Here is an 18155-nt window from a genome sequence, read left to right on the forward strand (position 1 = left end):
TTTTTTTTTGTTTGGTTTGGTTTTTTGCTGCAGATCTCTTCATTGCCTTATTACCCTGCAAATGCTATAACATATTCTAATTGTTCTTTGACATGTATATTTGTCAAGGAGGTGAATGCTTCTGTTATTGCCTTAAGGGGAGGGACTTTATTTCCTCAAAAGAAACTCCAAAACTCATGCTTGTTATTGTTCTGGGTAAATTTTTTTTGTTTTGGTTTGTAGTGTGGTTTGGGTTTTTAGCTTTAACATCTGGCAGGGCTGTAGTTATCACTGTTTTTATAGCATGCTTATTTTAAAGCAGTTAATATCAAATAAACTATTATATAGAAATTTGCTTATATGTTTAAATACATTTTGTTAAATGTTTTCATGGAAATTGCTTATTTACTGGAGAGATGAAGGCTTTTTTAATATCAGATTTTAACTAGAAACTGATATCATTCTTTCTTCCTATTTCAGACTATAAGATGAATAATCTTTCCTTTAGTGAACTGTGTTGCCTGTTCTGTTGTCCACCATGCCCAGGGAAAATTGCTTCCAAACTGGCATTCTTACCTCCTGATCCTACGTACACACTGATTTGTGATGTGAGTGGTAGTTGCTGGACTCTACATCTCTCAGAGCGAGCAGACTGGCAGTATTCTAGAGAAAAAGATGCCATCGAGTGGTTCGTGACTAGAACAAGCAAAGGTAACAGGATTGCCTGTATGTTTGTGCGTTGCTCGCTTAATGCCAAAAATACTTTGCTCTTCTCACATGGAAATGCTGTTGACCTAGGTCAGATGAGCAGCTTTTATATAGGACTGGGTTCACGGATTAATTGCAACATAGTCTTATATGATTATTCTGGATATCGTGCAAGTTCTGGGAAGCCAACAGAGAAGAATCTGTATGCTGACATTGATGCTGCTTGGGTGGCTCTTAGAATAAGGTAAGACATCTGTGGCTGTTTTTATTTTTGTGGTAGGTGACCCTGGCCAGCAGCTAAGCACCCACCAGTGCGAGCTGCTTGCTCGCTCCCATTCCCCAGCAGGATGGGGGAGAGAATTGGAAGAGCAAAAGTGAAGAAAAACTCATGGGTTGAGATAAAAGTTTAATAAGTGAAGGGAGGGGGAACGCAAGTGATGCAAAGGCAATCACCACCTCCCACAGGCAGACTGATGCCCAGCCAGTCTCCAAGCAACAGCTACCTCAGAAAGGCTAATCTCCAGTTTTATTGCTGAGTGTGATGTCATATGCCATTGACTGATCTTTTGGTCAATTTGGGTCAGCTGTTCTGGGCTTGTCCCCTCTCAACCTCTTGCTCACCCCCCCAATCTATTCACTGGGGGGGAGGGCAGCAGCAGAGTGAGAAACTGAGAAGGCCTTGACATTGCACAAGCACTGTTCAGCTATAGCCAAAACATTGGTGTGTTATCAGCACCAAATAAATACAGTGCTGAACACAGACTTCTTAAATTTGAGAGCATTTTTTTCACCATGGCTTATTCCATTTAAAACCAAAATTGTTCTACAAATGCCCAAACTATGAAAAGATTATTTTTGAAAATACTATGTGACCATAACAATAGATATTCACAAAATTACCATCATATTGCATATTTAGTAATAGAAAAGCTGTGGAAAAACTGAATTTTAATATTGTACAGCTTATTATGGTTGGATCATCACAACTTGAGTATTTATTAATATCAGGGATGTGACTTAACGTAGAGGTATGTGTAGAGATTGTGCAAATCTTGGGGCCTGGTTGTCACAGTGAATTTTGGATTTGTTCCATGTAATTTTAACCATTTCTCTGTTACTTTGGAGGGGTCTATCCCTTTTCTGGGTTTTAAGTGCACACATTGTCTTGAATTTTTATTACATTATAACAAGGGCTTGATGCTTCCTTTTTAAAGCAGCATATATTTTAATCATATATTAAACCTCATACAACCAGAGGGGGCAGGTATTCAACCTCAGATATTATTCTAAAACACTTGTTCTGTGTAGTTAGGCTAGTTTTGGCATTTCTCTTGATGATAGTAGAAAGTTGGGATATAACTAGACATCTGTTCTGTAAACAAAGAGCTACAACAGGTGCATTGGTGACTGTGGTCTGTAGTTGACAGGTTATCTGGAAGATAGCTACCTGATGAAAGACCCAGTAACATTGGCTGCAAACAATGTTATGTTTTTGGTCAATGTGGACAACAATCAATTGTTTATATGTATCAGCAAAACAGAAGCAAAGTAGATGATGAAGCTTAATTGCTTGTTTATATCAGTTATATATCAGGCTCTGTTATATGAACTAATTAGTAATTATCATATCCCCCTGCAAATAACATCTGATTGAAAACATTAAAGGAAATGTGATTGCAAGTTGAATTCTCTCCTCTCTATTTCAACAACCCATGCTATATCTTCCCCAATCAAATAAGATTATTGATCAGAATAATATCCCATCTGAATATGCTCTTAATACATTCCATTGGAATATACCCTTTTCTGAAGAGCCTTTGGGGGAGACGGACTCTAAATACATGCTCCGTATATTTGCTTTTCCCTTTCCAATTCAGGAATGATTTCACCTCAAGCACATCTATTGCCTGCATTTGGTTTTGTGTCAAAAACATCTTTAGAAATATGTAATAGGGTGTACAAAGCTTGGATTGTTCTGCCCAGTTTGTGGATTTTGCAAACACAAACTTAAGGGTTTTTTCATTAATTAAAAAGTGGTTGGTACTACTAGTTTCCCCTGTGCTACTTTCAGCAACTTTCCAACTGGTAGACCTGGTCTTGTCTTTGTATCTGAATATTGAATGGAGAGGGGACAAATCTAGCACATGACTTTAGGTATACTGGCTCCTATAGTTTGGTTACCAGTCCATGGTATTCTCTTGAGCCCTGAAACACAGTGCTCAGCTGTGTTTAAATACTTGATTAATATGTGGACCAAAATACAGCCTTTGAGCATTTGCTGCAATATTGATTCCTTTTTCTAGCATAGCCTGTTTTGTCAGTATTACAATGATTACATAATCAACATTTATGATGTCAGTGTTCTACAAAAACAAATCTGTGGATTGTTTGCTGGATGGACATAAATATAGTTGTAACTCCTTTGAAATTCATGTTAATGGGATGAGAGAAGAGGAGGGCTCCTAGGCTTTCAAATCATGTCTCCCAGGTTATGTGATGGGACAAAGAAAGGGACAGAGAAATTATTACTGTGGGAGGTTGATCACAGCCATCCACAGCTCTCTACGTTCCCTTTTGTGAGAAATGGGATCATAGGACCAAGCATTAAAAGGTGTTTCTGGGCAATTGAAATACTGATGTGGATTTCATTTTACAGTCAACACAGCTGCTTGTGGTGGAGATGTGTTACTGTTTTATGTGGTATTTTGGAAGGACAATCCTGATGGCCTTTTGTAAATTGACACAACTTTCCACTGGGGACTGAAGACCTGAGATGAAATAGTCTGTGAACTAATATTCAGGGGGATGGTGAGGTTAGTACAACACTGTTTTCTTAAAAGTGGCTATAGTAACAGTATGTGAATATTGTCATTCATGTAGATGTATATCAAAAGCTAATTTGGTGGCCAAATGCTTCCTGAACATATACAGGTAAAACATTAATATCTCTTCTTTTCACAGCCTTGAGTGCAAAGGGCACGTGAGTATAAATATCCCCCCACACACACCCCCCCATGTGATTCTTGCAAGTTAACTTGTAGCCCTTGTGCTGGAGGCTGCTTTAATTTGTGAGGCAGCAGATCAGAAAAGGAAAAAAAACAGATGCAGCTTCTGAGTTATCCCCATTTTTCACCTGCTTCAAGTATTTTAATAGGAAGCAGTACTTAGCTATGTGGATGCTGACTCTGGAAGATGACAAGATAATTCATTGTCGTCATGTTTGGGAAAGGTGCACAGTGTTCCCATATTCATGCATGTGGGACTATATAAAAGCTGCAAGTGAGGACGTTCTTTTTGACTGTCACAGCTATGAAATGCTGAAATGCCAGTAGTCATTCTGGGACATACCCGTCTTCTGCTGCCCTAGTCTGTGAAGGCCTTTGACATCCTAGCAAGGAAGATGTTTAATCAGCCCCAGGCAAATGCAGGGTGAGGGGTGCTCAAACAGATACCTGAAAGCTTGCCAGAGTTGCCTTATGACCTAGATCTAACTTTAGGAAGCCAAACAACCTTGTCACTGTTGCTTACTGTGGACCCTGCCTGGATCCTGGGCCCTCTTACTTGCTTCACAGGTCTCCTATTTGCCAGATAGTCCAGCTTGATGCTTGCTAGCCAACAGATGCATGAATTCATGTACTTGCAGATCCCCTTGAATACCAGCATGGACCCTCTGCCTGTCTGATATCCCTACCTGGACCTGGGGCTTACTACTTGCAGGCTAGTCCAGCTTTAAGTTCTCTAGTGAATTGCAGATGGACACCAGGTTGAGGGAAGATGCAATCACTTCCCCCCTGCCCAGGTACATGGGCTTGTGACCTAAAGCTCTGCTCCAGTTGCTGATGCTGAGCCCTATACTTGCTTCATTCACCCTGTTCCTTCCTAGTAGCAGCTGGTTCTCAGGACACATGCCATTCCCACCCCAGTGGCTGGTGGCCAAGACTCTTACTCATTCCAGTGGCTGGCACTGAGACTTCTACTTGCTCCAGTTGCTGACACTGCAGGCCCAGGGATACTTACACCCCTGGTCTGACACAAGTTCCTGACCCCATATATGCTCACACTGGTCTCACCAGTAGCTGACACTTAGTCCTTGCAGTTAAGAAAAGTTTTAAGAAGATAGGACAGACTGCAGTGATCAGGTGCAGGGCTCAGTCAGACAAGCATACTGACCAGCCCCATTTTACACCCAACTGGCCTCTTTTATACCCTTTTCTGTCTGTTCCTCCCAGATTCCCTTCCCCTGCACGTTCTCTCATCAGTTGGCATAATTCCACTGCCCCCCCTCAAATATTCCAAGTCTTCTTGTTTCCCACTTATCAGTTACAAAATCTAGGTGTCCTCAAAAGCTGTGCCTGGAGTTTAATGGCCCATTAATTAGTAACTGGAGACTTTTGGTCTTTGGCATTGTCTCCATTATCCCTTGTCTACCAGCTTTGTGTCTTTATGTTCTTGTTTATGCCTTCCCCCTTTACTTATTTTACCCTTTTGCACTGAAAAGGTCCTTGATTAGATAGCCTCAATGAAGCAGAGGCTCTCACCTTCCACATACCCTTACAGGGAAAAGCAGTCTCAATTTAACATGAAGAGAAATCTTGCCAATAAACCAAATGTACCAGTACCTTTGTAAAGTTTAGAAAAGGCCAAACTAGTGTGAGAGGCTGAGATGCAGTTTGTTGATTAGTACATGTATGGACTATGGGGGGGGGGGGGGGGGTTGTCTTTTTTTTTTTTTTCTCCTGCCAGAAGCTGAAAACTCAGGCAGGAACATTCAGGGTTGCCTCCATTACAAGAAACCATCTATATCTAATCAATGTATATAAGCTCATAGAAGAGGATACTAGCTTTATCAGTGGCACTGTGTTAGCTTGGATGCTGATACTAGGGAGTGGTCTGATGGTACAGTTAAAATGGTATATTGGCTTGCTACTTCCTTCACCCTACCAGTGTGTTGTGGTTTAACCCCAGCTAGCAACTAAGCACCACACAGCTGCTCACTCACTCCCCCCCCCATCCAGTGGGACAGGGGAGAAAATCGGGAAAAAAGAAGTAAAACTCCTGGGTTGAGATAAGAACGGTTTAATAGAACAGAAAAGAAGAAACTAATAATGATAACACTAATAAAATGACAACAGTAGTAATAAAAGGATTGGAATGTACAAATGATGCGCAGGGCAATTGCTCACCACCTGCTGATCGACACCCAGCTAGTCCCCGAGCGGCAATTCCCTGCCCCCACTTCCCAGTTCCTATACTAGATGGGACGTCTCATGGTATGGAATACACCGTTGGCCAGTTTGGGTCAGGTGCCCTGTTTGTGTCCTGTGCCAACTTCTTGTGCCCCTTCAGCTTTCTCGCTGGCTGGGCATGAGGAGCTGAAAAATCCTTGACTATAATCTAAACACTACTGAGCAACAACTGAAAACATCAGTGTTATCACCATTCACACATAGCACTGTACCAGCTACTAGGAAGACAGTTAACTCTATCCCAGCTGAAACCAGGACACAGTGGCATGTCCTTTCTTGTTTGATCCTGAAGATGGCCAAGACAAAGGAACAGAAAACTAGTTGCTACCCCGTGGACACATATTTAGCTAACTGTAGGGTTTAGGGATTAATCCGTGCGGGGCCCGGATGACGGAACACCAATGTGATGATTAAAGTCGCCAGTTTATTGAGCTTAGCTAATCATTTTTATACAATTCTCTAAGTTGTTGAGAGACTTTGATTGGCTACTACATGCAAGCACTTGGTGTCCACACGCACAAGCATAAGCGGTGATTGGTTACATCGGTACTGTCCACGCGCACAAGCATAAGACATAATTGGTTGTGTTAATTAGAGCATACAAGACTTGTCTTAGTCCAATTGGTCAAGATAAGCCCCTGAATTGAGGTTGTTTGTGCCAAGTTCCCTTTATCGTGGAATGTGCACCTGTGTTTTCCTAATTGGGATCTTCTTCTATCTTCATATTTATTCTGTTCAAGGCCTTCTAAAGGCGCCTGGAACAATCTTGTGACCATGAGCTATTTTCAGGTCCAATAACTAACTTCCATATAACTGAACCCTACAGCTAACGGTCACAAGAGCATTCCAGATGCCTTTAGGAGGCCTTGAACAGAATAAACAAGAAGACAAAGAAAGATGCCAATTAGAAGAACACAGGTGTGTATTCTACGATAAAGGGAACTTGGCACAAACAACCTCAATTCGGCAGTTTATCTTGACCAAGTAGACTGAGACAAGGTTTGCATGTTTTAGTTAGTATAACTGTTGCCGAAAAACTCGGAATAAAGAACTTATCAACACCTATATAGTGTAGATAAGCAGACACTTCTTTATTGACGGCCGGGTGCGCGGGTGAGTCCTCTCACCAACCACGCACACCTGAACACCAAAATCATACACCTTATATTGAACTTATTCATACATATTCATTAGATTTCCGAGAAATGTTATGCATATTTATTAGATTTCTGGGAAGTTATTATCATATGTAAATGTCCTTTAGCAAGCGCATTGAAGGTCTCCGGTGGTCTTCTAGAGTCCTCTGGTGGTCTTTCATAGTCTTCCTCATTTGTCCACTTCTTGACCTTCTTTAGGTGATTCTGTGCAGTTTGGCCCTTGGCAGGTAACTAACTGTTTCTTGGCAGATAACTACAAGTTGCTTCATTCGACTCTTCTCAGTTTCCATTAATTTGAAATTCTAACATCTTATACATTCTTCTAGGTTATAATATACTCCTACAAATAAACACTATATCCAAATTATCTTAAATCTTAAGTGTTGAGAATGTCTTGGCTGGGCGAGGGCATGTGAGCAATTGAGCCTTTAGCTGGGAACGAAGCATAAGTTTACAAAGTGCTGGAGCAGACAAGGACACTGTGCCCTTGTACGCTGGGAAAAAGGAAGATAAGAAGAGCCTGACAAGCAACTCCTGGATGCCGAAGAATGAGATAAGTAACTGCTGGACATCTCGTGAAGAAGCTTGCACAGCCAATAGAGGATAAGATAGTGTCGCGTGAACCGGGGTATTCGACCAATTAGAGTATTGTATAAGGTGCGTGCACAAGCACATAAGGTATATAACTGTGCTAAAAGTTGTAGTAAATGGACTTCACTTGATCACATTGGTCTGTGCGTGATTTCCCCTGTGGATCCTCCGCAACATTTGGCGCCTGAACAGGAACCCTCAGGTCAGCACTTTATCGTCTCTATGGGAATTTCTGGTGCAGCTGAATCGACGAGGAAGTGGAGGAGCCGGCCGAGAGTGTTCCTGCTGCCCCGGCAAGATGGCATGAGCTTCAGCTAAGCTGGGAAGCACGACATGAGCTTCAGCTGAGCTGGGATGCGCCTAAGTTTGAATCTCGCCCTGAGCTGGGAAAATGAGGAGACGCGCAGAAGCTTGAATCTCACCCTGATTAGGTGAGTGGTCGGAGAAGGAGATGGGGTTGGACAAAAGGCAGGAAGCAGTCCTAAAGCTCCTTCGTTATTTTCTCTCTCAGAGAGGACTGAAATTCGTTAATTCTGTGTTAAAGGGGTTACTTTTATGGGCCTGGGAGAAAGAACTTATCCCGAATGTAAATGTCACATTTGAAGAAGTGACCTGGGATAATAGAGGCAAGGCACTGTGGGATGCTCCTAACTGCAAGGGGGGTAAGGTAAAGGAGATGAAAAAATACACAGCGCTCTGGAAAGTAATTTGAGACATGCTGGAGGCAATGAGGGCGGACCGGGAGGTAGCCGCCACTGCCCGCGAGGCGGTTGCCCCCTCTGCTGCCTCCACGGCTGCCGCGTCAGCCTACCCCACTGGAGTTGGGGGGACATTCTCTACACAACTATCTCCACCCCCCCGACATCCATTTCCATTAACGCTGAGACGCCTGCACAGACGCAGCCTTTGCCTATACCCAGCCAGGCCGTTGGCGCCGAAAAAATTCCCCTGTCTGTTACTCCGCAAGAAACAGGGGAATTAGAGGGGCCCGATTGTCACCCGACAGATCCGAACCCGACAGACTCGGGGGTGACTAATGCGGATAAACAGATTGCGGGGGTGAGGAAACCATCTCCATCGGGTAGTGCGATGGAAGAGCTAAGGGAGGTGGTGAACCAATTACAAAAACTGACAGTACAGTCGGAAGAGCTCCTAAGGGAAGGTGGTGAACGAAATACAAAAAATGACAGTACAGTCGGGAGACCCAGAAGTGAGGGAGAAACGTTCACCCTCCCGAAAGGATGAACCGAGAAGGCAAGAGAATGAAGATTCTGGCTGTGTACCAGTCCCGCTCCCTCTTTCCCCCTTCTCACCACCCCCTCCGGCACCTCCCTCGGCCCCTCCCCTCCCGCCCCCTCCCCCGCCCCGTCCCGCCCCCTTCTCCCCGCCCCCTCCCTCCGCTCCCCTCCCGCCCCCTCCCTCCTCCCCTCCCTCTCCGCCCCCCCCCTCCGCCCGTTTGCAGCGGCGCGTGTCGGCCAGCCGTGGAGCGGCCGCCGCCAGCCGCGGCCGCCGCCCGCCCCCGGGCAGAACCGTCCGCGCCCCCGCCACCGCCCGTTCATCCATCCCGCCTCTCGGGACCAGAGACGGGGAAACCAAACGCGCCCGCGATAGATGCGGAGCCGCTTGTAATAGCCGCTGCAGAAGAAAGGCAGAGACATTGGAGGGGAGTAATAAAAGATGCCATTATAGAAGGGACTATGCTCCAAGCATTCCCAGTTATTGCATCAAATGGACAGAAAAAATGGGAGGCGTTTGACTGGAAGGTCATTGAGAGATTAAGGAATGCTGTAAGTCAGTACGGAATCAAATCTGCGTTAACACACCAAATACTGCAATTCATTTTTTCTGCTGATATGCTGATACCTCAAGATATTAAACAGCTAGCACAGTTGGTTTTGACACCTGCCCAAATGTTAGTGTTTTTCCAGCAGTGGGAGACGTTCTGTGATAGGGAACAAGCAACACCACGACAACAAACAGATCCCTTATGGGGAGTAACCACGCAGATGCTGATGGGTACTGGACCCTTCACATCAGGGAACGCTCAGTTACAATGTGTCACTGAGGTTCATCATCTATCACAGATCTTGGCGTATCAAGCTTTTCTTACCATACCAGACAATATGCGCAGCCATGTTTTACCCAGGAGTATAACAAAACATTTGCACCGTTTATTAATAGACTGCATAGGGTAATCTATGACCACCCTGACATGAACGAGGGCATGAAAGAAAATATGTTCAAAATACTCACTTTTGAAAATGCTACTGAAAAGACACACAAAGCATTGTGTAATTTGCCGAAAAATGCAGACGTCGTTGATATGATAAAATACATGGATTGATCAGTGGTCTCACAGAAAGTAGCCTATGCTGCCACAGTTCTACAAGGAGCTACAAAGAAAAACAAGGCCAGTAAGACATCCTTGGTCAAGTGTTTTAACTGTGGCAAACGTGGTCACATTAGGAGCGAATGTACAGTTACTGCTAACAGTAAGTACTGCAACAAGTGTAAGAAAGATAACCATACCACCAAGAGTACAGGAAGCAGGGAAAATTCACACTGACCGGAAAGGCCCCTCACGCATTGACACAAATGCAAAGGGCTTGGGCTGCCAGCCCTCAGGCAGCCTCGCAACCACCAGATCCGCTACTGCAGGAAGCTCCGGAGTGGATGTGGAAACCGCAGTACACATTACGTTGGTGGATGCAGGAGTCCACTTGGTGGATAGCAACATAAAGGGACCATTGGGGTTTGGGCTTAGTGCATTTTTAATGGGGCGATCTTCAACAGCTCTAGAAGGAATTCTGGTAGTCCCAGGGCTTAGTGATGCAGATTATTGTGGGACTGTGAAAATTTATGATTCATGTTTTAATCCCTCCTGTTTCTATTCCTAAAGGTACCAGAATAGCACAATTAGTTCCATTCAGGTCGTGTGTTCCGAACCCAGGTGAAGTACAACGTGGATATGGTGGATTCGGCTCCACAGGGAAACCGCAGGTATACTTTGCCATGGACATAACAAAAGGTAAACCAGAAAAGGTAGTGCAATTGGAAGGGTCTGACGAAGTTATCGTCAAGAAACCAATGACAATCAATACAGGAGCTGATGTTACGATTATTTCACGATGCACTTGGACTCCATCATGGCCATTGATCAATCCAAACTTTGGTATTGCAGGGATAGGGGGCACACAAGCCAACGTAGTAAGTCAGCTACCGATTACCCATTTGTGTTCCCCGACGGTGAACACATTACGATGCACCCGTATATCATGACTACCCCAACTGAATTGTTTGGCCTCATAGGCCGTGATTTATTGAGCCAAATGAAGGCAATGTTAGTGACCCATCCTTTTTAGGAGCGGTCACTGAGGGGTAGCCAATCCTGAAAATTAGCTGGAAAACAGATGACCCTGTTTGGATTGATCAGTAGCTGCTAAATTCTGAAAGGCTGCTAAAAATACAAGGGTTAGTTGAGGACCAGTTGAGAGCGGGACATGTTGTCCCTTCTACTAGTCCATGGAATACATCAATATTTACCATTCCCAAGAAAAGTGGGAAATGGAGACTGTTACATGATCTCAGAGCTATGAATGCGGTGATGCACAGTATGGGAGCACTGCAGCCAGGTTTGCCGTCTCCAGTTATGCTTCCAGAAGAATGGGATTTGTCAATTATAGATCTAAAAGATTGTTTTTTCACCATTCCCTTGCACCCAGATGACGCTGAACGGTTTGCCTTTTCGGTACCATCGATTAACAAGGCAGAGCCCTATAAGAGATACCATTGGGTCGTGTTAACGCAAGGAATGCGCAATTCCCCCTTGATGTATCAGGTGTATGAGGCCTGGGCATTAAAGCCTGTAAGAAAGCAGTTTCCTCAGTCAATTATTTATCATTATATAGATGACATTTTGATAACAGGAAGGAACTTGCCACAGGATGAAATTTTAACTCAATTGCAGGACATCTTAAGCTATCACGGATTAATAATCGCTCCTGAAAAGGTGCAAAAGGCAGCATCTTGGAAGTATTTGGGGTGGCACATAGATGCTAGCAATGTTAAACCTCAGAAGGTTCAAATAACATGAGAAATTTCAACGTTACATGATGTCCAGAAGCTTGTGGGAGATATCCAGGGGGTGTGGAATCTTTGCGGTATCACTAATGACAATATGGCCCCTCTGGTAGAACTCTTGGGTACGAGCGCACTGTGCAGATGAGAAAGGGGAAATGACAGAGCTGACCACTGGGTTGCAGCGCCATGGGAGCCTCCTCCAGGGAATCGTTTTCAACAAAGCACGGCAATCACATGCGTTCTTGCACCAACCCGCTAGGATGTTAGCAAAGCAATTTGACTTACCACTTACTGATGCCCAAGGTATCGTTAAAGCATGCCCTGATTGTCAAAAGGAAGGGCTGGGCTTGGGCTGTGGGGTTAACCGATGAGGTCTTTTGCCATTGCAGTTGTGGCAAATGGATGTCACCCATGTCATGTGGTTTGGTGCAAAGCGTTCTGTGCATGTGTGTATTGATACCTATCCTGCTGCCATGTGGGCCACGGCACGAACTGGAGAAAAGGCCTTACATATTGAATGACATCTTCACGCTTCTTTTGCAGTGCTGGGTGTGCCTAAAGAAATTCAGACAGACAATGGCCCAGCCTATGGTTCTACAGGATTTGCTCGATTTTGTAATTTGTGGGGAATTCACCATGGTACCAGTATTCCACATCTTCCCACAGGACAGGCTATTGTCGAATGGGCCAACCAGACCATAAAGAACATGCTGCAAAAACAAAAGGGGGGAACCCAGGGCTTACTCCCAGAGGAACAATTGGCCAAAGCCTTATTTGTGCTAAATTATCTTAGATTGACAGGTGATCACAAAGACCCACCAATGGTAGTGCATCATGTTCTTTTACAGGCAGAAAGGACGCAACAAAGTACAGGAATCATGGTAATGTATAAGGACCCAGAATCCGGGAAATGGTGCGGATCAGCAGAAGTAAAACTTACTGGGAGATCCCGGCTAAGTGGGTCAAGCAATGGCTTCGCACTGATGCTAGACCCGGAATTGTCCCAGTGGCAACTGGCACGGCACTGGCGGGTGCTGGAGCCGCTGATCCGACAGATTCCAACTAATAGAGTATCACTTGTAGGGGACATAGAACAGCGTGCCTTATTGTATGTAGAACTTGCTTTAGGTAAAAAGTGTGTTAAGCATAATTTGATTAAACATAGTGTGATTACGGGAAGACAGTGTGGGGTAAATGTAAAAGTTAGTTAAAGCCAAAATCAGGGGTAAGGTCTATTTCCATTAATAACCTGGGAACGAGGTTGATTGTGTTTCCACAGATACAGGCCCACGATGGACTCCTGTTCGATTTGCACGACCATCATCATTTGGAGCATCATAGATGATGTGTCAATATGAATACTACCTCAGCCGAAAACTAATGTATAGGTCACCTTGGCTAACATAACAGGTCAAGATTCTCTGTGCATCGCAACTGTATCGTAAAGCCCATGAACCAATAGACAAGATGGCTATGACTCGTGCAGCGCGCCTGGCCAGCGAGCACATGTGTCGTAGATTGCAACCGAGGCAGACTTTTGGCACCCGCTGGCCACGTGTGCTAAACCCCGTTCCTCTGCAAATGTATAAATACCGGGATTTTCCGAAGAACATCGGGCTGGTGTACAGTGAGGCCATCGTTGCCTCTGTGGGGACGCCCACGGAAAGCTGGAACCTACCGATTGCTGGGCTGAGTTCGTGGAGCAAGATGGCACAAGAATGTATGGATGGTTCATCTTCCTCATAGTCTTCATGGTCTGGGTCATTAGGGTAACAGGTTGGCTCAAAGAATTATGGGCTTTGTTCTAGTTATTGTGATTTTAGCTATTGTAATAATTTTACCTTGTTCAGCTTGTTAAGAAAAAATGGCATCCCAAGTTATTAATCAAGCCTAGATTGCTCAAAAACAAAAGGGGAGAATTGTTGAGGATTTCTTGGCTGGGCAAGGGCATGTGAGCAATCCAGCCGTTAGGTGGGAACGAAGCATAAGTTTACAAAGTGCTGGAGCAGACAAGGACGCTGTGCCCTTGTACGCTGGGAAAAAGGAAGATCAGAAGAGCCTGACAAGCAACTCCTGGATGCCGAAGAATGAGATAAGTAACTGCTGGACACCTCGTGAAGAAGCTTGCACAGCCAATAGAGGATAAGATAGTGTCACGTGAACCGGGGTATTGGACCAATTAGAGTATTGTATAAGGCACGTGCACAAGCACATAAGGTATATAACTGTGCTAAAAGTTGTAGTAAATGGACTTCACTTGATCACATTGGTCTGTGAGTGATTTCCCCTGTGGATCCACCGCAACACTTAAGCTTTTTATCTAAGTTCTTAATGTTCCTACTAGATGATTTTGACCAATTCCTCCAGCCTTGGTACAGGGCTATACATAGGATTTCACAGCAGCTGTTGGTTGGTTGTTAAATGTTTTAAATGCAATAGATATATATAGTTTTTGCTAAAATATTTCTTATAATTCTATATTCCTATTAAAATCAAATATGATTAATTCTAACTTATAACAAATCAATAACAAATCAGTAACATTAATTCTAACTAATAACAAATCAATAACAAATCAGTAACATAACTGTCATATTTTCAGCCTGGCCGGTAACAAAAGACCACGCAGCCGCTCTCTCACTCCTCCGCCCCCCTCCGGTGGGATGGGGAGGAGACGGAGGAGAGAAAAGAAAAAGAAACTGGAACCTCGAGGGTTGAGATAAAGGCAGTTTACTGGGCCAAACACAAAGAGATTACAACAACAACAACGGCACTAATGAAAAAGTATACAAAAAGAGTGATGCACAGTGCAACTGCTCACCACTCAGGACCCGACGCTCCGCCACTTCCCCCACCGAAAACAGAGACCACCCCCCGGACCGCTCCCCATTTATATACTGAGCATGATGTCACATGGTATGGAATAGCTCCTTGGCTAGTCCAGGTCAGCTGCCCCAGCTATGCCCCCACCTCCCAGGTTCCTGTAAAAATTAACTCTATCCCAGCTGAACCCAGGACATTATCCACCCCTTATTCTATACCATCTACATCATGCCCAGATCTTACATTTTTTCCCTAATCAACCACTACAACTTTCCTTGTCTTATATATAAGTATATGGACTCCACCCCCCGACCTCGCACACACACACACATGGTGTTCCTTTAGCCTATGGGCTATCCCTCTAATGTGTCCATCGATTTTGGGGCTCTATCTGTTGTAACAGTTCTTCAGGATAAGAGAGAGATGGTGTGAGATGTTGGGCTGTTGTATGCTGCCTCTGGAACTTGTGGCTAGTACATTTGGTGCAACTCATGCCCTTGGTCTGCAGGTCGAAGATGTTGATCTTGAGGAAATTGCTGGGTGCCAGTTCAAGTTCTATCGCTGTTGTACTTGGCTCAGTTTCAAAAGTCCATCCTGTAGTCATTTGGATAATTCTCACAATAATACCCTTGATATGGCATATAGACACTATAGATACAATGACATGCATTGGCAGGTTATTTAGCAGTTAAATATCATACAGCCCAATTCACTGGCTATTCTCTCCCAAAATCAAATCTCCCTGAGGTACACATCGAACCTCCCCATCCTTCTGCATCACCCACCAGGTGTACCCAGGTCCTTGAGCAAAAACAACCCCTTGAATGGGTTTGCCTCTGCTTGAGGGAGGACTAACCCAGACTGTCTTTCCTAACATACTCCTCATGCGCACTACAGGGACTTTATCCCCTTCTACAGTATGTGGAACTCTTGGTTGGGCGGGGCCAGCCCGATTGGCGGATCCTCTAGTATTAACTAACCAGGTGGCTTTTGTTAAATGTGTATCCCAATGCTTGAAAGTTCCACCCCCCATCGCTCTCAATGTAGTTTTCAGCAGTCCATTGTACCGTTCAATTTTTCTGGAGGCTGGTGCGTGATAAGGGATGTGATACACCCACTCAATGCCATGTTCTTTGGCCCAGGTGTCTACGAGGTTGTTTCGGAAGTGAGTCCCGTTGTCCGACTCGATTCTTTCTGGGGTGCCGTGTTGCCATAAAATTTTCTCTTCAAGGCCCAGGATAGTGTTCTGGGCAGTGGCATGGGACACAGGGTATGTTTCCAGCCACCCAGTGGTTGCTTCCACCATTGTAAGCACATGGCACTTGCCTTGGCGTGTTCGTGGGAGTGTGATATAGTCAATCTGCCAGGCCTCCCACTGTTTATATTTCAGCCATCGCCCTCCATGCGACAGGGGTTTTTGCCGCTTGGCTTGCTTAATTGCAGCACATGTTTCACATTCATGGATGACCTGTGAGATAGTGTCCATGGTCAAGTCCACCCCTTGATCATGGGCCCATGTATATGTTGCATCTCTTCCCTGATGGCCTGAGGTATCGTGGGCCCACTGAGCCATAAATAGCTCACCCCTACGTTGCCAGTCCAGGTCCACCTGAGACACTTCAATCTTGGCTGCCTGATCTGTCTGCTGGTTGTTTTGATGTTTTTCAGTGGCTCGACTCTTGGGTACATGAGCATCTACGTGACATACTTTCACCACTAGCTTCTCTATCCGAACAGCAATATCTTGCCACAGTGCGGCAGCCCAGATGGGTTTACCTCTGTGCTGCCAATTGCCCTTCTTCCATTGCTGTAGCCACCCCCACAGGGCATTTGCCACCATCCATGAGTCAGTATAGAGATAGAGCACTGGCCACTTTTCTCTTTCAGCAATGTCTAACGCTAGCTGGATGGCTTTCACCTCTGCAAACTGACTCGATTCACCTTCTCCTTCAGCAGTTTCTGCGACTAGTCGTGTAGGACTCCATACAGCAGCCTTCCACCTTCGATGTTTTCCCACAATGCGACAGGACCCATCAGTGAACAGGGCATATTGCCTCTCATTTTCTGGCAGTTTATTATACAGCGGGTCTTCTTCAGCCCGTGTCACCTCTTTCTCTGGCGGCATTCCAAAATCTTTGCCTTCTGGCCAGTCCGTGATCACTTCTAACATTCCTGGGCGACTGGGGTTTCCTATGCAAGCTTGCTGTGTGATCAGTGCGATCCACTTACTCCACGTGGCGTCTGTCGCGTGATGCGTAGAGGAAACTTTCCCTTTGAACATCCAGCCCAGCACTGGCAGTCGAGGTGCTAAGAAGAGCTGTGTTTCAGTACCAACCACTTCTGAGGCAGCTCGAACTCCTTCATATGCTGCCAAGATCTCTTTTTCAGTTGGAGTATAGCGAGCCTCGGATCCTCAATATCCCCGACTCCAAAACCCCAGAGGTCGGCCACGGGTCTCCCCAGGTGCTTTCTGCCAAAGGCTCCAGGTAGGGCCATTCTCCCCAGCTGCAGTGTAGAGCATATTTTTAATATCTTGTCCTGTCCGGACTGGCCCAAGAGCTACTGCGTGAACAATCTCCTGCTTAATCTGTTCAAAGGCTTGTCGTTGCTCAGGCCCCCATTTAAAATCGTTCTTCTTCCGGGTCACTTGGTAGAGAGGGCTTACAATTTGACTGTAATTTGGAATATGCATTCTCCAAAAACCCACAACACCTAAGAAAGCCTGTGTTTCCTTTTTATTAGTCGGTGAGGACATAGCTGCTATTTTGTTGATGACGTCCACAGGGATCTGACGACGCCCATCTTGCCATTTTACTCCTAAGAACTGGATCTCTTGTGCAGGTCCCTTGACCTTACTTTCTTTTATGGCAAAACCAGCCTTCAAAAGGATTTGGATTATTTTCTTCCCTTTCTCAAAAACTTCTTCTGCCATGTTGCCCCATACGATGATGTCATCAATATATTGCAGGTGTTCTGGAGCTTCACCTTTTTCTAGTGCAGCCTGGATCAGTCCATGACAAATGGTGGGGCTGTGTTTCCACCCCTGGGGCAGTCGATTCCAGGTGTACTGGATGCCCCTCCAAGTGAAAGCAAACTGAGGCCTGCACCCTGCTGCCAAAGGAATGGAGAAAAATGCATTAGCAATGTCAATTGTGGCATACCACTTAGCTGCCTTTGATTCCAGTTCATATTGAAGCTCTAACATATCTGGCACAGCAGCGCTCAGCGGTGGCGTGACTTCATTCAGCCCACGATAATCTACTGTTAGTCACCATTCCCCATTGGATTTCCGCACGGGCCATATGGGACTATTAAAGGGTGAGCGAGTCTTGCTGATCACTCCTTGGCTCTCCAATTGGCAAATCAGCTTATGGATGGGGATCAGGGAGTCTCGGTTGGTGCGATATTGTCGCCAGTGCACCGTCGTGGTAGCAATTGGCACCTGTTGTTCTTCAACCTTCAGCAACTCCACAACCGAAGGGTCTTGGGAGAGACCCGGCAGGGTAGACAGCTGTTCAATCTCCTCCGTCTCCAATGCAGCTATACCAAAGGCCCAACGGTACCCTTTTGG

The 18155-nt window shown here is 45.1% G+C and overlaps 1 protein-coding gene across 1 annotated transcript in view; it reads left to right on the plus strand.

Annotated features, from left to right (window-relative positions):
* The first annotated feature begins 467 nt into the window (after nt 1-467).
* The window catches only part of LOC126035583 (alpha/beta hydrolase domain-containing protein 17B-like), a 36862-nt gene continuing 19174 nt past the window's right edge, over nt 468-18155 (plus strand). The window contains exon 1 of the mRNA XM_049794228.1: nt 468-931. Coding sequence (XP_049650185.1) covers nt 468-931 — 464 coding nt within the window. The remainder of the gene's footprint in view (nt 932-18155) is intronic.

This window comes from Accipiter gentilis, chromosome W, assembly GCF_929443795.1.
Source record: "Accipiter gentilis chromosome W, bAccGen1.1, whole genome shotgun sequence".
Classification (NCBI taxonomy): Eukaryota; Metazoa; Chordata; class Aves; order Accipitriformes; family Accipitridae; genus Astur; species Astur gentilis.